The following is a 24,757-nucleotide window of genomic DNA, read 5'->3' on the forward strand; positions in this document are numbered from 1 at the left end:
TTAGCTCTGCTTTCTAGCTCTGATTTCGGACACTCTTGTTTTGTGGGGTTAGTCCAGTGCCTGGGGAGGTTGAACGTGTGGCCTAGAAGAAGCAGAGCTGACCTTGTTACAAAGTCCTTCCTTTGTCAGTTGGTCTCTGGAAATCCAGTTTGAACCAGTATGCATGAGCCTCCGCAGGAAATGGTGCCTATATTGGGGGTTCCAACATGGCTGATTTGCCTTAATCTCCACCCACTGTTTGTGGTTCCTGGAGGAGCGGTGCAGCCCTGCCCCATGGAGTAGGACACAATCATACAGGAACCATTCATTTAAAGCAGTGGACCCCAAAGATACTGCATGGCATCACAACATCTCCCCCTAGAAAGGTTACATACAATCCCAGCTTATCTGGGGGGAAGTGTATTGATACTCCACTCCACTAGGGTGGAGTTTTGATCCTCACATACTGAGTCAGGGTGTGCAGCAATTTTTCCTCCACCCATCTCAGGGTCTTATACATTTTCACAGACCATCAGGCAGTCATTGTGGGAAGACATTCCCCCTTCTTCCTGGCTGGAGCTACCTTTGACGTCTCCCAAGTAGCTGTCATACACATTTCTTGGGCATTTCCCACCCTTGGGTGGGTGTCATAGATTTCCCTTCATGTCAGTAGGTCTCGTCCTTCTCCTGGAGAAGGAGGCTGTCTCACCCCCACTCTCTCCAGGAATTTGTCTGCATATACTGGGAAGATAACATAATTCCTCTTGGATACTGGCAGCAGGGATTCCCCTTTCCCTGTCAGCCACCCTATTTGCAAACTGAGCCAGACTCTTTGTTCTCATCCAATAAATGGCCAAGACCTGCTGTCCAAGGGTGCCCCAATCCTCATGGAAGGGTTGGAAGGGCTGAACCTACCAGGGCCCCTATGGTAAGCTTTTAGCTTGCATATAGGAACCTTTATTGTTTTTACGAACATAGGAATAGCCATCTCAGACCAAAGGTCCATCTAGGCCAGTATCCTGTCTGATGACCATAGCTAATGCCAGGTGCTTCTGAGGGAATGAACACAACAGGTAATTATCGCGTGATCCATCCCGCCGTCCACTCCCAGCTTCTGGCAATCAAAGGCTAGGGACACCCAGAGCATGGGGTTGCATCCCTGACCATCCTGTCTAATAGCCATTGATAGACCTGTCCTCCACGAACTTATCTAATTCTTTTTTTTAACCCCATTATAGTTTTGAACTTCACAACATCCCTTGGCAATGAGTTCCACAGATTGACTGTGCGTTTTGTGAAGAAATACTTCCTTTTGTTTGTTTTACACCTGCTGCCTATTAATTTCATTGGGTGACCCCTGGTTCTTCTGTTATGAGAAGGAGTAAATAACATTTCTCTGTTCACTTTCCCCACATCAGTCATGATTTTATAGACCTCTATCATATCCCCTCTTAGTCCGCTCTTTTCCAAGATGAAAATACCTCATCTTTTTAATCTCCCATCGTACAGAAGCTGTTCCATACCCTTAATCATTTTGTTGCTCTTCTTGGTACCTTTTCCAATTCTGATATATCTTTTATGAGATGCAGAGACCAGAACTGCATGCAATATTCAAGATGTGGGCATACCATGGATTTATACAGTGGCATTATGATATTTTCTGTCTTATTACTGATCCCTTTCCTAATGGTTCCTAACACTCTGTTAGCTTTTTTGACTGCTGCCGCACATTGAGAGGATGTTTTCAGAGAACTATCCATGATGACTCCAAGATCTCTTTCTTGAGTGGCAACAGCTAAATTAGACCCCATCGTTTTGCATGCATAGTTAGGATTATGTTTTCCAATGTGCATTACTTTGCATTTATCAACACTGAATTTCATCTGCCATTTTCTTGCTCAGTCACCCAATTTAGTGAGACCCATAGTCTGTTTTGGGCTGAACTATCTTGACTAATTCTGTATCATCTGCAAATTTTTCCACCTCACTATATAACCCTTTTTCCAGATCATTTATGAATATATTGAATAGGACTGGTCCTAGAACAGACCCCTGGGGGACACCACTATTTACCTCTCTCCATTCTGGAAACTGACCATTTATTCCTACCCTTTGTTTCCTATCTTTTAACCAGTTACCAATCCATGAAAGGACCTTCCCTTTTATCCCATGACAGCTTACTTTGCTTAAGAGCCTTTGGTGAGGGACCTTGTCAAAGGCTCCCTGAAAGTCCAATTACACTATATCCACTGGATCACCTTTGTCCACATGCTTATTGACCCCCTCAAAGAATTCTAAGAGATTGGTGAGGCATGATTTCCCTTTACAAAAAACATGTTGACTCTCCCAACAAATTGTATTCATCTCTGTGTCTGATAATTCTGTTCTTTACTATAGTTTCAACCAGTTTGGTGTCACATTATCTATCCCCCAGTCATCTGGTATAGAAGCTGGTATAGAACAGCTAGTAGTTCTGCATTTTCATATTTGAGCTCCTTCAGAACTTTTGGGTGAATACCATCTGGGCCTGGTGACTTATTACTGTTTAGTTTATCAATTTGCTCATAAACCTCCCCTATTGGCACCTCAATCTGGGACAGTTCCTCAGATTTGTCACAGGTGTGGGAATCTCCCTCACATCCTCTGCAGTGAAGACTGATACAAAGAATTCATTTCGCTTCTCTGCAATAGCCTTATCTTTCTTGAGTGCTCCTTTAGCACCTTGATCTTCCAGTGGCCCCATTGAGTATTTCGCAGGCTTCCTGCTTCTGATGTACTTAAAAATATTTTTTTAATTACTGGTCTGATTAGAGCTGGTCAAAAGGGTTTGAGCAACATTTTTTAAAATTTAAAAATGACTGTTTTTTGGGAATCAAAATTTTTGCAAAAAATGGTCCACTTTCAAAAATGTTCATGCCAGTTTTAAATTATGTTATGATTGTTTTGACCTTTTTTTTATAATTTCCATTACCATTTTTCTGATTTTCCTTTCCTTTCTTTTCTTTTTCCTTTTTCCTCTTGCCTTTCATTTTCCACAAAAAGAAGAACAGGAGTACTTGTGGCACCTTAGAGACTAACAAATTTATTAGAGCATAAGCTTTCGTGGACTACAGCCCACTTCTTCGGCTGTAGTCCACGAAAGCTTATGCTCTAATAAATTTGTTAGTCTCTAAGGTGCCACAAGTACTCCTGTTCTTCTTTTTGCGGATACAGACTAACACGGCTGCTACTCTGAAACCTTTCATTTTCCAGTGATTTGGGGAAAAAATATTAAAAAATGATTGGGGAAAAAGAGGAAAAACTCAGGATAAGAGAGGAAAGGAAGAAATAAGGAAAAACTGAAAATGAAACACAATAAACAAAAACAGTCTAAAAAAAGCATTTTAAGAATTTCACCAAAAAATGAAAAAATAAAAAACTTGGTGTATTTCAAACTCTGAGAAATGTAAACATTTGGAATTTCATTTTTTTTAATGAAACTGTTTTCCCATTTTTCAGCCAACTCCAGGTCTGATATTGACTGCCTGTACAACCTTAATTCAGCTCCCTTGTGTGTATGAATGAGGCAAAGATTTCATGGAAAAAAGAGTATGTGATCATGTCATTAAAGACTGTATCATAATGCATACATACAAGTTAGGCCAACTTAAGGTTGCACAGATAATCTTGATTCTTGAATTTGCTAATTTCTGAGCGCTTGGCATTGCAACCTTACCTTTCTTTTCACATCGTTTTTTTTAATGTCATTTCCCACATTTTAAAAATACATAAAATATTTTACAAAATGAAACTATCATGATGGTGAACCATATTGACTCCCCCTGCATACTTCATCAGCAGGACTGGGATCTTTAGCTATACAGCACAGACCGCTGTTAACAGGGTAACTGGTAGCAATAGACACTGTTATCTTTAGGCTTGGCAGAATTTGGGTTTTTTTATATAATTTTGGCAGATATCAGTGTTTGTTTTTAAGCTTTATGTTTTATTTTTATTGATTCAAATCTCCACGGTTATGGGAAATTGGGGGAGGGGTCAGACAATTATTTAATGACAGTAACATTGAGATTCAAAAAGTTAACGCTTTGAAACTGGTAAAACACAAACTGTCAACATCATGTCAAAATACACAAAATAAATAGCTTAAATGAATGAATCAGACCTGCTTTTACTGTTCGATCACCAGGCCATTTGTAACAATTCAAAAGTCGAAATCACTGGATTTTGACTAATAAATTCTCAAGCAGCACGTTTCTTACTTTGCCTCTCTGTAAATGTAGATTACTATTGATAGAAATATTTGTGTGTGGGGGGGGTGTGAACTCAACATTTAGAGACACACCCATTCTCAGTAGGTTTCACTGCTCTTGGCTGTAAAATAGTGGTGAGACTAAGGGCAGGTCTACACTAGAAGCGCTACATCAGTCCAGCTGTGCCGCTGTAGCGCGTCTGGTGAAGCCGCTCTATGATGAGGGAAGAGCGCTCTCCTGTCAGAATAATTACTCCACCGCCGCGAGAGGCAGAAGCTACGTTGACAGGAGAGCATCTCCCACCGACATAGCACCGGTGTGGACAGCACTTAGGTTTCTGTAACTTGCGTTGCTTGGGGGGGGGGGGGGAGGGCGTCTTTTTCACACCCCTGGGTGACGCAAGTTAGATCAACTTAAGCAGTCATGTAGATCTGTCCTCAGGACTTCTGGGTTCCATTCCAGACTTTGGAGGGAAGTGTTCTCTAGTGGTCACAGACCATTCTGCCCTAGTTTCCTCAAGCCTCTCCCTGTCCCCTTCCACTTCCATCCTCGCTCCCATTCCTGTCCCTGTACCTCCTCATCCTTCCCACTCCCAGCGCCAGCTCCTAACTGCCCTCCCTCTGAGGCTTCCATCCCTCCTCTCCCACCCTGCTTCTTGCCCCCATTCCTCTCTTTTGCACTCAAGGCAGGCTGCTCCTCCCTCCCCTTCTCTCTGCCTGCCCTGGACCCAGCAAGGGGAGCATTGAGAGCACCGGAGAGGCAATTCCCTGCTCTCAGTCCTGGCACCTGACCTCCCCCAGCTGCCAGGAGGAGCAAATGAAGGGAAAGTCCTGGTCAGCTCCAGAATGGTGCCAACGGAGTGGCTCTGTGGGGATGGTGCATGCGCAGGCCAGTCACACACAGGAGCGGCAAGGGGCTGGAGCATGCCCAGCGCATATGGAATCGTTGGAGAATTTAGCTGCCAAACTAACAAGTCTGAACTGAGCACCTGCAAATTGAGATTTTTCAGAAGCTCTTAACGTGCCCCCAGTTGGCCAAATTTCACACGAACTCCAAAAGGCACCAGGGGGACTCTGTTGTCTCGTTTCAAACCTGTGCTACAAATCATGGATGCACTACAGCTTTTAAATGAAACAGGTATTATCATTTGTATTATGGGAGGAACAATGTGTTTTCCTCTAAGCTCATTCTCAGAAATGTCTGAACTGCTTTTGCTGGAACTTAAACAAACAAACGAAATATTAGCCTGAGACAGACACCTAGTAAGTTTCAGCCTGAACAGTTTCATTTTGGCAACTGAAAACAGGGTCTTATAATGGAAGTGTCAAGTCATCTTAACTATAGTTGCTGCGACCTGCCGCCTATCATAAACATCATTCATTGCAGTGAGTATTAGCTCTGCTGAGAAAAAAACCCCTAGAGTGATGTATAAGTGAATATCCCTCTATCCCTGGTATCAGTTGCACCATTAAAATGCCTTTTTAATTGGCAGGACCCCTCCTAACCCATATGGGATGTCCTTGAGGCTGGCATGGATACAGGTACCCCATCACCTCGCCAGCTGTAACACCCCACACATTTCCTAGCCTCTGATAGCACTTTCCTCTGAAGTCCACGCAATTCCCAATCTTCAACATCACCCATCTCTCTTCTCCTGTCCTATCAGCACCAGGCAGGCGCCACGCCGGGCAGTGGTGAAGTCTGACCAGTGCTGCCATCACAAGCTATTCAGCGTTACTGTAGACTCAGCACTCATTAGCCGGAAGCACCGAAGTATCGAGCTGTCCCTTGCTGCCAATTCTCCCCCATGACTTTATCCCATCCCAGATTCTGATGCCTACGGAGGCTCTTGGATCAGTGTTAAAGGACACCACTGCAACCCTGCCTATGGCAGCTGTACTAAACTTTAACCAGTGCTCTGAAGAATTAAGGTTGTCCACAGAACTGTTACAAGATGGGTAGTGGCAATATAGCTCCCCACCCTGCCCGTCACTGGGGCTCACCTTTGGGGCATTTCAGTCTCCAGCATTAATCAGGCTTGGCCTCGGTTTTTCGACTGAAGTTGCTAACCAGGTAGCAACTGAGATAATGGGGGAGGGTTTTTTTGCAGGGGGAGGAATTGGGGTTTATTTGAGGACACATGGCCTGTTGCAACTGGCTGAGAACATTCACTCCTTACCCATAGATCCAGGCCTGGTCCATAGCTCAGGGGTTCTACATTGGGCTTGTAAACCTGGGGTCATGAGTTCAACTCTCACTGGGGCTTAGATAGCAGTTGGGGGGGGGCGGAGGGATAGCTCAGTGGTTTTCACATTGGCCTACTAAACCCAAGGTTGTGAGTTCAATCCTTGAAGGGGTACATTTTGGGATCAGGGCAAAAATCTGTCTGGGGATTGGTCCTGCTTTGAGCAGGGGGGTTAGACTAGATGAGGTCCCTTCCAATTCTATGACCAGCCTCCAGATGTGAGTGACAAGAGATGTGCATTGAGCTTCTGCTCTTTCATTTCATGTGGATCTGTTGCTCCTCCCTGACTGAACTTTGGAATGTGGATGAAATGACTATTTTTGCATTGACATTTGCATCAGCAAATGTTCAAATTTTCCAGGCAAAAGCCATCAGCATATGAAATATGGACTCTTCTGAGCTTTGAAATAGACTCATTTTTACTCAATACGTTTAGCACTGTTCTACCTGAAAATGGGTCCAGCTTCAGGTTTGTAATACCATGAGAATCTCACAGCCCTTCTGCAAGGACTCTGTGGGATGCCTTTGCTTTTACAAAAGAACTACATTGTACAAGGTCAGCCCTGAAGTGAGGAATGTCTGATGAAGGAGCCACCCGCCACACTGCCCCGCACGTGGCCATAAGCATCAAATTCACCTCTCTGCAGAGGGCAGCACGAAGCCTAGGCAAGGCACACTTACATCCTCGAAATGGGGGGGTGTCAGACATGAACGGCACCTAGTCCTTGCCTGGCCCTCTGCCAGGGGGTGAATCTCACCCCAAAGTGAATGGACCTCTTCCTTTTCACAGGGACATGGACTGTACTTTGGAACTTGACTTGCTATTTCTTGGCTGCTGGGCAGGCTGGGTGTTATTTCAAACCAGAGGAGCACTAACATCATCGGTGTTAACCTCCAATCACACACAGACTGAACAAATCCAAACAACCTTGAAGACCCAAAGAGCTCCTGGATAGACAGTATTAGGGTCCTCCTCCATCTCTGCAGTTCCTCCAGCATCCAGGGACCACCCAGGAGGCTCCCGGCTGTCACTAGTCAGCAGTTCAGGAGCTAGTTCATGCATTTGATTTGGCTAAAGAGCTGTGAATCCAGCAGCCTGACAGAAAAACACTGCAGAAATGATCCAGCGATATGTAGGTCAACATTGTGAGATAGCAAAACCAATGAATTCAGAGAGAGCCAGAGTAGGAGAGAAAAAGTGAGAGTTATCAGATCAATCTGGAGAGGATAGATAGATAGATAGATAGATAGATAGATAGATAGATAGATAGATAGATAGATAGATAGATAGATGGGGGGGTGTATGGGGATAGATAGATATACAGATAGATAGATAGATAGATAGATAGATAGATAGGGTGGATGGGGTGTATGGGGATAGATAGATAGATGGGGTGTATGGGGATAGATAGATAGATAGATAGATAGATAGATAGATAGATAGATAGATAGATAGATGGGGGGGTGTATGGGGATAGATAGATAGATAGATAGATAGATAGATAGATAGATAGATGGGGGGGTGTATGGGGATAGATAGATAGATAGATAGATAGATAGATAGATAGATAGATAGATAGATGGGGGGGTGTATGGGGATAGATAGATAGATAGATAGATAGATAGATAGATAGATAGATAGATGGGGGGGTGTATGGGGATAGATAGATAGATAGATAGATAGATAGATGTATTCTGGAGAAAGTAGTGCAGAAATCGTTAGTCACTTCTGATGGACGGTCTTCATTTATACCACATATATGAGATATGTACTAGGAAACATGCATCAGTTACCTTATCAGAATATATAGACATGCGTGTTGTCAGACCAATGACAGGAATCCTGTAGAAGCCAGCTGTGTATGATACAGGTGTTGGTGTTAGGTGATCATTTGGAGCAGGTGGGTGACTAACTAATATTGCATAGACCTGTAGGACACAGGATACATGATACAAACATTATTTCATAGGAGCAGAACGAGCATGAAATGTGAATTTCCTTTTCTTTTCTGTACATTAAGTAGCCAAGTGCTAACCTGGTCATGGCATTCAAACAACAGGAGATATAAATAGTAAAGCAATACATAGGCAACACATGTCATGAGGTGGTTCGGTAGATGGAGGAAGGCGTGTATGAAAAGGCTGCCTCTTCCCTTTGACTGAAGCCCTGGCCATTAGGAAGAGATGGGTCTGTTTGGGGTTTCATCGTAATGGAAATGCACTGCTTGGCTGCTTGGCAAGCTAAGCCAATAACTCTCGTGGATTACAGATTAAAGAGAAACGTCTCTCTTACAGTCACACTATGTAATGCGATTTATTTAACCACACATTTAATACTCAACTCTAATTCCCCTCTGAGGACTATTACAAACAAAGTGGTCAGCTGGGATTCCGTGAGAGCGAGCGAGCGAGAGACAGGCAGAGAGGGAGAGGGAGTCACAACACAGACCAAATCAGCCAGCTGTCTGCTAAGCATGCACACAGCTCAAAAAGCAAAGGGAAGGGAGGGGAGGCACATGGGAGACTCCTCAGCACTCAGGGAAGGACATGAAGAAACATGGATAAAAATATGTCTTAGCTACTTGTTTCTGTCAGCAAAGCAGGGTTGATGTGATGGCCAATCTGAAATCACTTGTACAGCCCCACGAATGTACCTGGCGCTTGACGAACGGTAGGCCAGCTCCCCAGCTAGTGTAACTGCACTGGAGTCAGTGGAGTGAGACCAATTTGCACCAGCTGAGGATCTAGCCCATATGGGGAAACACATTTTCACATTCTCTGCCCCAAAGCATTTACAGCAGTGGTCCTCAAATTTTTTACCTTGTGCCCCCCCTTACCCCTGTCTGCACCCCCCCTGCTCACCAGAGCCAGGGCCAGAAGTGGGGCCCTGGCTCTGGGGGCGGGGGGCGACTGTCCAGCAGTAAGGGGGCCGAGGCTGGGGCCATCACTGGAGGTGGGGGTGGGAGTCTGGCTGAGGCCGGCAGCCAGTGCCCCAGGTGCGGGACCAGCAGCTGCAGCTGGGAGCAGAGCCCCAGGAGTGGGGCTAGCAGCCAGATCACCAGATGTGGGGCTGGCAGCTGGGACCCGAGGTGTGGGGCTGGCAGCTGGGGCTGGGGCCAGGAGCGGAGCTGGGTGGCACTCCCTCCCCACCCTCTGTAGGAGCTGGGCCCCAGCCATGCCCCCCCCAACCGTTCCTCCCTTCCTCCCTAAGGGGGCATGCCCCACAGATTGAGGACCTCTATTTATAGTCTGAGGGTCTATCTGTATTGCAGTGAGAGCTGTGACTGCAGCATGTGTAGACATACCTAAGCCAACTTTGATCACCTTCTGCCTGGAAGAAATAGGTTTTGAGATGGGGTTTAAGGAAGGCAAGTGCACTTGCCGGAAACAGGGAGACTCTTGGGGGCAGCATGTTAGAAGGAGTGGAAGGAAGAGAGGAAGAAGGAATAAAGCAAGAGTACTGAGAGGAGCACAGGGTCTGAGCAGGGGAAGAGAAGCAGAGATGGGGCTGTAGGGCTGACAGGTGAGAGAGGAATTCACGCTGAGCGTAGTCAGGGGAGGGATCTAAGGCAGAGGGTTTGCTGGCTCGAGCTGGATGAGGGCGATGACATTAGCAGGCATTTTGGCTGGACTGATAGGAGAAGCAGAAGGACAGTCTAGAGTGGCAATGCTCGAGGCAAAAGGCCATCAAGATGTGGTCCTAGCAGGGAAAGAGTTTGGGACTGCGGTAAAGAGGGTCCAGCAGCAGGACACAGGGGAGACAGGATGTCAGGAGAGATGCCGAGGAAGAGGAGAGCCAGATTAAAGCCTGGGAGTTGGAAGGGACAGTGGAATTGTTAATGGGGATAGAAGTGAGGATAGTAGAGGGGGTGGGAGGGAGGGTAGACAAGAGAAGCAGCTCAGATGGGGAGAACGGGTGGCTGGGAGGAGGAGAATTGTCACCAAGAGAGACGGATTAAAGGCAGATCCTCGCGGCACAGAGGGGCGAATGAGGAGCTATGAAGCGGAGGCAAGCTGGGCGTGGTTCATGCCAGGGCAAAGTGGAACCGAGGGCGTAATCCTGCGAGGGGCAGAGCCTCCTCGACGCCAGCCGGCTGCGATGGGAGCTGAGCGCAGCTAGCATTGTACATGGTCCAGCCCCAGGAGATGGGGAAAGCAGAGCGGGAGGGAGCGACTGACGGAGCTGAAAGCAGCACACACCCAGGAGGAAATGGGGAAAGACGCATCCCTTCGACACAGTTGGGAAGGGCCAGGGCGGAGTCAGAGGAATGGGGAGGCTGGCAGCCGCTCATGCTGGGCAGTTCAAGCACTGGGATATCTCAGGGTCTGTCTGCACTGCAGTAAACCGCCCGTGACAGCTGACCATTGGCGCCGTTTTTACGAGTTGCCGGGGGTGCTCGATCCCAGCTCCACCCCAGGCTCTGCCCCCCAAGTCCCCACCTTTGCCCCGCCCTGTTCTGAACCCCTCCCCTGAGTACACCCACCCTCACTCCTCCACTACCCCCCAGCGCCTCCTGCATGCTGCTGAATACTGATCACAGGGGGCGGGAGAGGCTGGGGGGGAGCGGGAGGCGCTGATCGGGGGGGCTGCCGGTGGGTGCTCAGGGGCTGTGGGGCCTGTGTAGCTGACTCCGGCTCATGAGGCTCGGGCGGTGGGGCTATAACCTTGCAGTGTAGACATTTGGCCTTGGGCTGGAGCCTGATCTCTGGGACCCAACCCCCCAAAGCCCGGCCACATGACCTCAGCACATTCAATGGGGAGATGCTGCGCATTATTCATGGCAGCTGCTAACATCAAATGGCCATTTTGCAAAAATGTATTTCCCAAATTCTTCGCTGACACACTGAAATTCTGCTCACACTTAAGGTCAAAGAATAAGAACATTAATGTTACTGAAGGTGCCCCGTGCCAAGGCATAGCCCACCGCCCATTCCGTGGTCCGAATAACCCACAGCTCTGGCATTTCTAAAGGGTGAGGAATATCACTGGGCCACATCTATGACAAGTTGACTATGAAGCTATAGTTATTAACAGTTATTAAATTGCATCACTGGACAGCGTCATTCAGCACAGGGCTGGGAATGCCGCACACTCTTATTGGATATTCACGAGTCAAAAAATCTCCATTGTTTAAAATGAGCAAAAGTTGTCTCAGGGCAACCTGGGTGCAGAGGGCCAGACCAGGAGCACACACCTCTTAGCCCCACCTACAACCTCAAATAGGGTTGAAGTGAGAATTAAGAGGTGCATAGGCCTTTTCACAAGTGTGAAATTACCTACTAACACATGTGATCAGGCAAATGATGAAACAATGCTGTCAGTGCACATGATATACTGTCCTGCAGTATACAATGGTTCTCCATTTGTAAGGTAACTTCTCTTCATGTGCCAGTATATCTATGCCTGTATCTGTAATTTTCACTCCATGCATCTGAAGAAGTGTTTTTTTTTTACCCACGAAAGCTTATGCCCAAAGAAATCTGTTAGTCTTAAAGGTGCCACCAGACTCCTTGTTTCTGTGGATCCAGACTAACACGGCTCCCCCTCTGACACTTGTCCTGCAGTACTGCGCACTATTTATGCCTGCCCCATGTGGCAAGATTAAGAAATTCCATCTTTTCAATTGATATTTAGCTATCATGATGATAGATCGATAGATCGATAGAAGGTGGGTGAGAGAGACAAGATTTCAAGCTACACAGAGCTCTTCTTCATGTCTGGGAAAGGTAATCAGAGTGTCACCGCTAAATATGAGCTGAAACAGCTTGTTAAGCATAAGGAGTTAACACATGTTGCAAGAGACCATTCGAGATGAAGTGGACAATTATCACTTCTGTGGTCAGAGGACAAAGGAGGGTTGGGGGATCACATATTGTTGTAATGAGACATAAAACTAGCATCACTACTGAGCCCATTTTTAAGGCCATGTTTATCTATGCGCAGTGCTGCAGCCCAGCCGTATGCTGATAGGAGAGAGCTCTCCCGTCGGCATAAAAAACCCACCTCCATGAGCGGCATAAGCTCCGTGGTGGGAGAAGCTCTCCTAGCGTCATAGCGCTGTGCACATGAACTCTTATGCCGGTGTAACTTAGGTCACTCAGGGAGGTGCAATATTCACACCCCGATTGACCTACGTTTTGCTGACATAGGCTGTAGTGTAGATATAGCCTCAGGGTCTAGCAAAGTTATGAATTTAAGCTCTCAGGCTCGTCTTTTGAAGGTGTTGTTCAGGGTTTCCTTTGAGGATGAGGACTGAAAGGTCAGATATGGAGGAATCACTCTGTGAAAAGTGTTCACCATGAGTGACAGGGTGTTTTTATCTCTTATCATTATTCTGTGTGAGTTCATTCAAGAGCCCAGTGATTGTCTGGTTTCACCCTCCCAGTTGTTGTTGGCGCCTTTGATGCACTGGATGAGGTACACCACATGTGATAGGCATGTGTAGGACTCATGGTTCTTGAAAGGTGTCTTGTGGGAGGTGTTGATCGTTGTAGCAGTGGAGATATGGCTGCAGGTTTTGCAGCTGTTGTTCTGGCAGGGTCTGGTGCTGCTTTGAGTTGGTCTGTCCTGGCATGCAGGGAGCTTGCTTCTGATGATGAGCTTGGTGAGGTTGGGGTATTTTTTGAAGGCCAGAAGAAGGGGTTCAGGAAAGATTTTGCTCAGGATAGGGTCCCCATCAAGTATGGGTTTTAATTGTTTGATGATACCTCAGATGGGTTCCAGTTCGGGGCGACAGGTGACAACTAGGGGTGTGCAGTTGATGGAGGTTTTTCTTCTTCTCTGTATTAAAACAGGTTCTCTTGGAATATTTGGGTGGCCCATTCCATGACGCGATCTACTTCTCTAGTAGAGAGTCCTTGTTTGGCAAAAGGTGGTTTTAAGTGTATTAAGACGTCTATCCCAGACTTTCTCCTCACAGCGTATTCTGTGTATCTGAGTTCCTGGCTGTAGAGAACAGATTTCTTGGTGTGTTTGAGGTGGTGATGGTAGGTGTGTGATAGTTCCTTGAATATAGTTGTCTGTAGGGTTTCATTGTTCAAGCTGACCATGGTGTCTAGGAAGTGGGTGCTGGTGTGTGAGTGTTCTAGAGAGAGTTTGATGGATGGGTGGTGGTTGTTGAAGTTGTGATGAAAATTTATGAGGAAGTTTAGGTCATCTGTCCTGAGGATGAATATATCATTGATGTATCTCACGTATACCATTGGTTTAATGCTGCATTTTTCCAAATATTCTTCCTCAAGGTGCGCCATGAAGAAGGTGACATATTGGGGAGCCATTCTTGTACCTATGGCTGTTCTCACAGTTTGGAAAAGGTGTTGTTGACTGTAAAGGTGTTATGGGTGAGGATGTAATGGATGAGTTTGCCAATGTGTTTTGGGTGGATTTCTGAGTGTTGTCCATAGTTCTGTAGATATTTAAGGCAGGCAGTGATGTGTCACGGTGCGGGAAGTTGGTGTATAGGGAGGTGACATCCATGATAGCAAAGATGCTGTTCTGAGGGAGGTTGTTAATAGTGCAGAGTTTCTTGAGGAAATTGGTTGTGACCTGGAGGAAATTGGCCTTTGTGTGGTGAGTCTGAGGACAGTTTCTATAAGTCCTGTTATTCCTTCAGTAAGAGTGCTGTGGTCAAGTATGATGAGCCTGCCTGGGTTCCCTTGTTTGCATGTCTTAGGAAACATGTAGAAGGTCCCTGGGGTGGCTTCATGGGGGATGAGGTTATAGAGTTTCTCTTGGAGTTTAGGGAAGGATTTGATTATATTGTTAAATTTCTGTGTGAGTTGTGGTGTGAGGGTCGTCTTTGAGTCCTTTGTAGTAGGTGGTGCCAGAGAATTGTCGGTTGGCCTCATTGATGTTCTCAGTGGTGGCAGATGACAGAGCAAGAAGCAATGGTCTCAAGTTGCAGTGGTGGAGGTCTAGGTTGGATATTAGGAAACACTATTTCACTAGGAGGGTGGTGAAGCACTGGAATGGGTTACCTAGGGAGGTGGTGGAATCTCCTTCCTTAGAGGTTTTTAAGGCCTGGCTTGACAAAGCCCTGGCTGGGATGATTTAGTTGGTGTTGGTCCTGCTTTGAGCAGGGGATTGGACTAGATACCTCCTGAGGTCCCTTCCAACCCTGATAGTCTATGATTCTATGCAGTCATCATGGCTGAAGATGACAATGGCACCCCCTTTGTCTGCTGATTTGATCCCTATCTGGTGGTTGGATTTCAGGAACGAGATAGGTAGATAGATAGATAGATAGATAGATAGATAGATAGATATTTTAAAGAATCTTAAATCCCTACTTGCATTCTAAATTACCCTCAAAACTGTGCCCTTTGCCTGATCAGTACACATGAAAACAGCCTCTTTGCTGTTCTAATGAGCTATCTGCATAAATTTCTAAGGAAGGAAGTACCTTTTTCAGTGATGCAGCTATGTAAATTGTTCCTGGTGCAATCCAATGGTGCATGAACGTTATCCTTCCTGCTGGTTTCTCCTTGCTTCTTTTGAATACGTCTTCTGTACATTTCTCTGACTTTCCTTGGCCTCCAGACGTTTCCATAGTATTTGTTTGGAAAATTGGGCCATATCCAATTACTATTTGAACCAAAACGATCAGCTACTCTTCCCTCTGTTTCATTCACTCCATCCCCCACCCCACCTCTCCCCCTCCCTCTGCAAATCCACCAGAGACAGCCCTGGGAGTACCTATGCTTAATTTTAAAAATGTAAAATGTCCAGGATATTATCTCTCTGTGTGTATATGTGTGCATATGTGTTCATGTGTGTACGTGTGTGTGTGTGTATATATACACATGTATGTGCAGGAGTACGTGTGTATAGATGTGCATGTGTGTACATATGTTTGTGAAAAGTCTGTGGGTTGTTTAGGCAGAGAACCCAAGAACCCCCCAAAATGTGAAGCAAACGGAACAACACTGCAAAAATAAGCGTTCAAAAAATGTCCCTTGCAGAAGTTAGAACATATTTTACCTGAAAAAATAGATAGCGAATGTAATTGTGCCCTGTAGAGTTATTGTGCCAAAGGGATCTTAGTTCTGCTTTAACAGCCGGCCTCAATGCAGCTGAACTACGGTGTCGGTACAGATGCCTCCACAGTCTGTGCAGAGCTCAGAGCCTTGCAGGCTGGGAGGAGCTTTATTTCTTTTTATGTTATTACCAGCTATACTCAGCTTCCTTTGTAAATTAAGAGAGAAACATGCAGACCCCCTTCCCCCGCCCCTTCAGTTATGGACAAGCAATAGGGCGCTTGTCTTTTGCAGCAATTAGAAACCAAGTGCCAGTTGCAGAGGGAGAATTCCATGCCCTGTACTCAGCAAATAATAAAGAAAATCTCAGGAACTGATGTTCTGGAGGTTAAATCCTTAATCTGCTCAGTGTCAAACTAGGGACAAATAAACAGCCTCCTACGAAATTCCCTAAATCTAAGCACAGCTCCCTCTGCCCCTGCATTATGCGGCAGTAGCGGGAGTAATCCAGGCGTCACTGCCAGGGAGGCTGGGCTGGATGAAGCATTGGCATTTGCCATGTCAGACAGCCCTGCCTGGCCTTTGGAAGATGGTGCAGTGGGATTCACAGGAGGGGGGGGGGCGAAGAATGGAAAAATCCGTTATTTGCTCAGCTCTTGGTGTGAGTCAAGTGTGAACAACATGGAGCCCCAGAGCGTGTGACAGACTCAGCCAGCTTCCAAAAGCCAGCCTCTCTGTGTAGATCTCCAGTGTGGGGAGGAAGGGGAGTTAAGCAAGGAAGTATACTGGTGTGTGTGTGAGCATGCGCACGTGTAAAAACTTGCTAACTCTAAGGGTAGGGAAGCTCTGGAATAAGCTCCCAAGGGAGGTTGTGGAATCCCCGTCATCGGGGGGTTTAAGAACAGGTGGGACAAACTCCTCTGGGATGGTCTCGGTTTACTTGGTCCTGACTCAGCACAGGGGGCTGGACTCGATGACCTCTCAAGGTCCCTTCCAGCCCGACATGTCTATGATTCTATGCGTGTTGCCAGTACGTGCATCAGCGAGGGTGACGGCGTGTGTTTGGCAGAGAGATGTTTTAAAGGATTGATGTGTGGGATTTAATTAAATGCTTTCTTAACGCTGAAGGTTTATAGTGCCAGGCAGACAGCTTAAAGCACTTCTGCTCTGCGGTGATGCCAAGTCCTGTGTGTTGAGAATTGTTTTGTTTAATGTGTTATTTATGAGGCTCAGATATTTGAATAAACCCTGTAGCTTTAATACCGGGCACGGGAGCAGGGTGTGTTGAAATGTGCATGCGTGTGGGCATGTGAGTACCATGTGTGAGAGGGTCTAAATGTTCTTATATAAACAGCTGCAATGCAGTCAGATAAAGCTTCATTGGAATTCAGGGAGGCAGCAGCCTGTGGGGGAGGGGAGATCATGTCACACAAAATGAGGCCACCCGGAGCCATGTCTGAGCACTGGCGCTCCACTCGGACACGGAGAGCGGCTGTCCCTGCCTGGGTTCACACAATCGCTGACACAAGAACACCGGGCACAGATGGCTGGAGCACCATTAGAATCACCATATTTAAAAATCAAGCAAACACAGGGCCTCCCCCCCATCCTCCCCAGCCCTGCAGTGATTCATTTCTCCCCCAACATGGTGCAAATACTTGACTTATATGTTATGTTTCCTTTGATTTAATGGCGACGAAGGTCACAGTCAGTGTTTGCATTTGAAAATAAAGTCAAAAGATGGGTCAAACTGTTATCCATGGATGTATCCAGAAGTATATTCATGCTGTTAACAAAAATCAAGGGCGGGGGCATTGTTCAGTTTACATATGAAATTCTCATAGTATCCTCTCCCATCTCGGCACCATTTCATGATCTGTGTGGCTCTACTCATATTTATTTGCCAAATGTATTCATGTTTTCATTGCTGAAGACCCAGATGGAAAATGGTTTGCATTTATTTCTCTTTAAGTAAAACTTTGCCCGAATATATCTCTGTATATAGCAAATCCACCCACAGCAAGAAAGAATATTAAGCCTCTCCATAGAAGATAGGAAAAAAATAGACAACTCTAGTTGGTGTTTTCGTTACCTACCTCTGAGGTTTTCCATAAAGGAGTAAAAAGCATCCGAATTATTCCGAATGTTAGAGATTTATCTATTGGTATGAACTGACTGCGCCTACAGCACATACACCACACACACACACACAGTACACACACAGACATACAAACACACACTGTACACACAGGGAGACACGCAAACACCCACACCCATCCTGTACACACACAAAACATACACACACACACACTGTACACACAGAGAGACGTACAAACACCCACTCAAACACTGTACACACACAAAGAAAACAAACATACAGACATACACTGTACACACAGAGACATACAAACAGACACACCGCACATACAAAGGCATACAAACATACATACAGTCCACACACAGCCCGACATACAAACACACACATACACTGTACACATACACACAAGCACACACTGCATGTCACTCACACAGACATCAACCCTTCCCAACATGCAGATATCACCCCCAGCCCCTCCTCCAGCCCCCCCATGCATTTGAGAGAATGCAAGGTCTGGTTGTCTGTGTTAATACATGATTTGCTCGGACTATGAGATGAACACTTGGTGCTCGGTGGCCTGTTCTTGCCCTGAACAGTGAATTAAAGCACTGGCAATGAGCTGGCTGGTTGGGGGAGAGGATGGGGGGCTGCAGGGGGAGATGGCTGGAGGGAGGTGGGCTGCAGGGGGAGATGGCTGGGGGGGAGCGGATGGGGCTGCAGAGGGAGATGGCTGGAGGGGAAGCGCATGGGGGCTGCAGTGGGAGATGGCTGGAGGGAGGTGGGCTGCGGGGGGAGATGGCTGGAGGGGGGAGCGGACGGGGAGCTGCAGGAGGAGATGGTTGGAGGGGGGAGCGGATGGGAGCTGCAGAGGGAGACGGCTGGAGGGAGGTGGGCTGCGGGGGGAGATGGCTGGAGGGGGGAGCGGACAGTGGCTGCAGGGGAGATGACTGGAGAGGGGAGAGGATGGGGGCTGCAGGGGAGATGGCTGGAGGGAGGGGGGCTGCAGGGGGAGATGGCTGGAGGGGGAAGCGGACAGGGGCTGCAGGGGAGATGGCTGGAGGGGGGAGAGGATGGGGGGCTTCAGGGGGAGATGGCTGGAGGGGGAAGCGGATGGGGGCTGCACTGGGAGATGGCTGGAGGGGGGAGCGGATGGGGGCTGCAGGGGGAGATGGCTGGACGGGGGAGGGGATGGGGGGCTGCGGGGGAGATGGCTGGAGGGAGGTGGGCTGCAGGGGAAGATGGCTGGAGGGGGGAGCGGATGGGGGGCTGCAGGGGTAGATGGCTGAAGGGGGGAACGGATGGGGGCTGCAGGGGGAGATGGCTGGAGGGGGGAGCGGATGGGGGGCTGCAGGGGTAGATGGCTGAAGGGGGGAACGGATGGGGACTGCAGGGGGAGATGGCTGGAGGGAGGTGGGCTGCAGGGGAGATGGCTGGAGGGGGGAGTGGATGGGGGCTGCAGGGGAGATGGCTGGAGGGAGGTGGGCTGCAGGAGGAGATGGCTGGAGGGGGGAGCGGATGGGGGGCTGCAGGGGGAGATGGCTGAAGGGGGGAGCGGATGGGGGCTGCAGGGAGAGATGGCTGGAGGGGGGGATGGGGGGCTGCAGGGGGAGATGGCTAAAGGGGGGGATGGGGGCTGCAGGGGGAGATGGCTAAAGGGGGGATGGGGGCTGCAGGGGGAGATGGCTGGAGGGGTGGATGGGGGGCTGCAGGGGGAGATGGCTGAAGGGGGGAGCGGATGGGGGGCTGCAGGGGGAGATGGCTGGAGGGGGGAGCGGATGGGGGGCTGCAGGGGGAGATGGCTGAAGGGGGGAGCGGATGGGGGCTTCAGGGGGAGATGGCTGAAGGGGGGAGCGGATAGGGGGCTGCAGGGGGAGATGGCTGGAGGGGGGAGCGGATGGGGGGCTGCAGGGGGAGATGGCTGAAGGGGGGAGCGGATGGGGGCTGCAGGGAGAGATGGCTGGAGGGGGGGATGGGGGGCTGCAGGGGGAGATGGCTAAAGGGGGGGATGGGGGCTGCAGGGGGAGATGGCTAAAGGGGGGATGGGGGCTGCAGGGGGAGATGGCTGGAGGGGTGGATGGGGGGCTGCAGGGGGAGATGGCTGAAGGGGGGAGCAGATGGGGGGCTGCAGGGGGAGATGGCTGGAGGGGGGAGCGGATGGGGGGCTGCAGGGGGAGATGGCTGAAGGGGGGAGCGGATGGGGGCTTCAGGGGGAGATGGCTGAAGGGGGGAGCGGATGGGGAGCTGCAGGGGGAGATGGCTGGAGGGGGGAGCGGATGGGGGGCTGCAGGGGGAGATGGCTGGAGGGGGAGAGGATGGGGGGCTGCAGGGGGAGATGGCTGGAGGGGGGAGCGGATGGGGGGCTGCAGGGGGAGATGGCTGGAGGGGGGAGCGGATGGGGGGCTGCAGAGGGAGATGGCTGGAGGGGGGAGCGGATGGGGGCTGCAGGGGGAGATGGCTGGAGGGGGAGTGGATGGGGGGCTGCAGGGGGAGATGGCTGGAGGGGGAGTGGATGGGGGGCTGCAGGGGGAGATGGCTGAAGGGGGGAGCGGATGGGGGCTTCAGGGGGAGATGGCTGAAGGGGGGAGCGGATGGGGGGCTGCAGGGGGAGATGGCTGGAGGGGGAGTGGATGGGGGGCTGCAGGGGGAGATGGCTGGAGGGGGAGTGGATGGGGGGCTGCAGGGGGAGATGGCTGGAGGGGGGAGCGGATGGGGGCTGCAGGGGGAGATGGCTGGAGGGGGGAGCGGATGGGGGGCTGCAGGGGGAGATGGCTGGAGGGGGAGAGGATGGGGAGCTGCAGGGGGAGATGGCTGGAGGGGGGAGCGGATGGGGGGCTGCAGGGGGAGATGGCTGGAGGGGGAGAGGATGGGGGGCTGCAGGGGGAGATGGCTGGAGCGGGGAGCGGATGGGGGGCTGCAGGGGGAGATGGCTGGAGGGGGAGTGGATGGGGGGCTGCAGGGGGAGATGGCTGGAGGGGGGAGCGGATGGGGGCTGCAGGGGGAGATGGCTGGAGCGGGGAGCGGATGGGGGCTGCAGGGGAGATGGCTGGAGGGAGGTGGGCTGCACTCGGAGATGGCTGGCGGGGGGAGCGGCCGGGGGTGCCCGAGGCGATGCGGCTGGCGGGGCTCCCTGCGGGCCGGCCCCGGTACCTGGCTGGAGATGAGGTCCTCGCAGACGGACAGGGCCATCTGGATGGCGTTGGGCTTGTGGGTGACCGAGGTGGCGTTCAGCTGGATCTTCCACGTGCCGTGGCGCTTGTTGGCCTGGCTCACCGCCTCGCGGAAGATCTGCTCGTGCTTCTTGGTGCTCAACACGGCGCCGATGTTGACGATCTTGGGCTCGCAGCCGGCGCGGGCGAAGGAGAAGGAGACGAGCGCGGCGAGCAGCAGCAGGCGCATGGTGCTCATGGGCCGGGGGCTCGGCTCAGCGCGGGGCTCGCCCCATCCGGCCGCCCGCCGAGCCCGCGGGCAGCGCGGCGCCAGCCCCGGCCGGAGCCGGCCCAGGCGCACGGCGCTCTCCGAGGTGCTGAAGTGCCGGCGCGCCCGGCTCCCGCTCCGGCTCTGCCCCGCGTCCCGACCCTCGGGCGGCTGCTGCGGGTGCCGGCGCTCCGGCCGCGGGGCGCAGCGGCGCGCTATGGGGCAGGGCGGCGGGGCGCGGACCCTCCTGCGCCGCCCGCCCCGGGGCAGGGGTCTGCGCTGCGCCCGCGCGCCTCCAGCCGCCCGCCGCAGAGCGCTGCGCTGCGCTGCGCTGCCCACGGAGCCGAGCGGGTCCCGCCGCTGACGCGTCACAGCGCAGCGCGCTGCGGAGCCTCCGCTGCTGCCCGCCCCTCGCCGGCCCCGGACTGGGGAAGGGCGGCTGTGCCCGGCCCCCCTGCCCAGCCCGCCGGTCGCTGCCTGCCCGGGCCCCCGCGGCGGGACACTCTGCCCTGTCCGGGGAGCTGGCTGCCAGGAGCCGGTCAGACTGTCCCGGGCTCCTGCGGTGCTCCCAGACACCAGCCCACAGAACCGCTCCCCCGGCTCCGCTCCTCGGCCGCCTGCAAAGCCCGCGCCCGGCCCCAGCACGAGGAGCTGGTGGCCACTTCAGGATGGGAGTCCTCCTGATGAGGTCATTAGGATAGACAGAGACCTGGTGTGTATGGAGATAGATAGCTAGGTAGATAGATAGATAGAGGGTGTGTATGGGGAGGGATAGATAGCTAGAGTGTGTGGGGAGAGAGAGAGATAAAGGGTGTGTATGTGGAGAAATAGATAGATAGATAGATAGATAGTGTGTGTGGGGATAGATAGATAGATAGATAGATAGAGGGTGTGGGGGGATACATAGATAGATAGAGGGTGTGTGGGGGATAGATAGATAGATAGATAGATAGATAGATAGATAGATAGATAGATGGTGTGGGGGAGGATAGATAACTAGTGGGTTTGGCAACAGATCGATCAATCAATAGATAGCAGATGTGTATGAAGATAGATTGATAGACAGCTGGTGTGTATAGGGAAAGAAAGAAAGAAAGAAAGAAAGAAAGAAAGAAAGAAAGAGGATAGTTAGCTGTTCTGTATGGGGATAGATGGATTGATATATAGCTGGTATGTATGGGATATAAAGGATAGATAGCTCATGTGTATTGGGATAGACAGTGCAATCAATAGATAGGTGGTGTGTATGGGGAAAGTTATATTGATCGATAAATAGATCCTTGCAACTCTTTCTGTCCTACAAGTGTTCGTTTTGGGAATTAAAGTGGGCCTTGGTGTGGAGGGGAAACCTTGGAAAGCAGTGTTTCTGGGGATTGGGATCTCCCCAGTACTTGTGTCTATTAGTGGGTTGACTCATCTAAGTTTTCTGGCTCTGAGTGCGTCTGGCAGAGGAGCTAAAGGAATACGATAATCACAGTGGATTAGCAATGGATGTGCTATGGCTTCCAGAAGGTGTGTGGACCTCCCTCCCCACACTACGTTAAACACTTTGACTGTTCCAGAGAACACAGGGCAGCAAGTAGACTTAGGAGACCAAGCTAAGAAAGTGTCTATCCAGAGCATAGTGTGGGGCTTTGCAAATAAACAGGCCATCCCCATGGCGTGACTCGCAGAAACACAGCCAGGGGGCAGGTACTGGGAGGTGGTACCTGGACATTGGTTGGGTTGTTTTTAGGATTTTGCAGGCACAAAGTAGCAGCTTGAGGATTGGGGAGAGTTTCTGGAGGTGGAGTGAACTGGGGCTCATGTCTGGAGGTTATTCTGCCCTGGCCCTGCTGACTCCCAATGTGACTACTAGGCGAGGTACCAACATGTGGGAGCTGTGAGTACATGTGCATGGTGTGAGGGAGGGATTGAACCAGCAGTGGTGGGGTTGGAGGGTTGCAGGAGCATAAGGGATGAGGAAAGGGGTCGGATCCTTTATGGTGAGGAGGGAGCACTGGTGCACTTGCTAAGAGCAGAGAGGAATGGGGAGATAAGGACACGTGAACTCAAGACTCCTAGGCAAGTTAAGAGTTAAACCCTCACACAGCCACAGCAGAAAGCAGAGTGATGTTGTCTTGTGGAAACTCATTTAATTCTGTATTCATCGGGGAATCCTTGGCTGCTTTTTTATGGCACATTTTGTGCTCTGAGTATTCCTATCCCCTTGGCAGGACACAGCTGCGCTAGGCTTCCTGTGGGCATAGGGGTCTGGATTCTCCAAGCAGCTGAAGGGTTCTTAGGTCTGCAATGCCTTTGAACAACCCATATTTTGGGCTCCCTTTAAAGAAGTGGGTGAATGGAGCCCCGAGAGAATGATTTTGTGAGGGCGTGTGGGGAGTAGACTCAGGGTCTAGGGCTGAAATTCACCCCAGTGCAGAGGGCCAACCCCAGGCCTACACCTCTTAGCCAGGGAGGCTTAAGGGAGGCTTAAGGCTTTGCATTGGCCCTCTCCATGGGGGAATGTTGCCCTCTGTGTATTAGAGAGCTGCTGCTGGGGGCTGACTGGAGTCATTGGCCATGGAGGCAGGGCTCCCCAGGTGCCATAGCATTTTGGGGTGAGCCTGTGAAACAATTCCCTTCCCCTAATGTTTGCCCAGAACTACTCTTAGGATTCCAGGGTTGGCCAGTTAGAGGATATCTTGGGGTGCCCTTAAACTCAGCTGACTTGTTTGGGCAGGGGAGGTGCTCTGGGCCACCACTAGCTTCCTGCCACAGGGGAAGTGGTGCTCCAGTAGTTTGTGCTGGGTTCATACTTCACCTGACAATGCTTCGGTGGTAGCAGTCTCAGCTTAGAGACCTGGGACTGAACGGGAATGGACCCCAGACTATCCTTTCACCCAAGAGCAGTCTCTCCAGGTCAGGGGCGAGGCAGATGGTCACAGCTTGTTCCATGGATACCCAGGACTTTGCTTTCTGGAGCTGTCCAGTTGGCACCTTTCAGCACCAAGAAATTAAAAGAAAAATGTGAACACAGGAGAGTACAGAGCCCTGCTCTTCTAAATGTATGGGACAGATGCCATCAGCATCCCCCCTTTATACGAGCCAAAGGAGAGGGAGCAGCGTGAGCACTGCAGAGAAAAAACACGAATAGGTATTTTTATATCGGTCGTTTCCAGAATATTGCCCCAGCCCACCTCTGTGCTCATTCAGAACAAATGAGTAGGAGATTTTTTTCCCCAATGCAAATTTTCCTGCTGACGTCTTAAAAGTGCAAGTTGCTATGGAAACAGTTTTGTCAGCGTCCCATGTTCTCAAAATGTATGCGGTAGAAAAGGCTGAAGCAAAATGGCCTTTGTGTAGAGACGCAGGATCTGGAAGGTGGAGGAGAGCGCTGCTGCAGGGAGCCTTTCCAGGGACAGCCCACGCTGCGGAGGCTTTGGGATGCATTCAGCCACCGAAGAGTGCAAATGAAGCTGATTTCAGCTATGGTGCTCCCAGTAAGAAAACAAAAATGGCCCCTGCTCAGTTTAATCCCTGCCCAGCTTTGTGTGGAAATGCACCGAAATCCCAGCCGCACTCTCTAAAGGCAAACCATGCACCAGGGACACCACGAGTCAGATGTTACCCTTTTTAGCACCATTGGGCTGGGTCTGCTCTTCAAAGCATGGACATGAGGCACTTGTGACATCCTGAACACCTCTTCCCACGCTGCTAGACTCAGTGCAGATCAATCCCACTGTTCTGCACATAAGCAGCTGGAATTACATTTCTTTGGGAAGCAAAGACAATGGCCCTGGTATCGCTGTATAT

The 24,757-nt window shown here is 50.3% G+C and overlaps 1 protein-coding gene across 18 annotated transcripts in view; it reads right to left on the reverse strand.

Annotated features, from left to right (window-relative positions):
* Window positions 1–21,157, reverse strand: part of GRIN1 (glutamate ionotropic receptor NMDA type subunit 1) — a 70,262-nt gene extending 49,105 nt beyond the window's left edge. For 11 of the 18 annotated variants that reach the window (XM_054007488.1, XM_054007486.1, XM_054007482.1 and 8 more), the window contains exons 1-2: window positions 20,696–21,019; window positions 8,269–8,403 (exon numbers count right to left, since the gene is read on the reverse strand). In XM_054007488.1, coding sequence (XP_053863463.1) covers window positions 8,269–8,403; window positions 20,696–20,953 — 393 coding nt within the window. In that variant the 5' untranslated portion in view covers window positions 20,954–21,019. Of the gene's footprint in view, window positions 1–8,268; window positions 8,404–20,695 lie in introns of all 18 variants that reach the window. The other 7 variants (XM_054007494.1, XM_054007485.1, XM_054007483.1 and 4 more) reach the window with 5 other exon arrangements.
* Window positions 21,158–24,757: the final 3,600 nt, after the last annotated feature.

The sequence above is a fragment of the Malaclemys terrapin genome, chromosome 17, assembly GCF_027887155.1.
Source record: "Malaclemys terrapin pileata isolate rMalTer1 chromosome 17, rMalTer1.hap1, whole genome shotgun sequence".
Lineage (NCBI taxonomy): Eukaryota > Metazoa > Chordata > Testudines > Emydidae > Malaclemys > Malaclemys terrapin.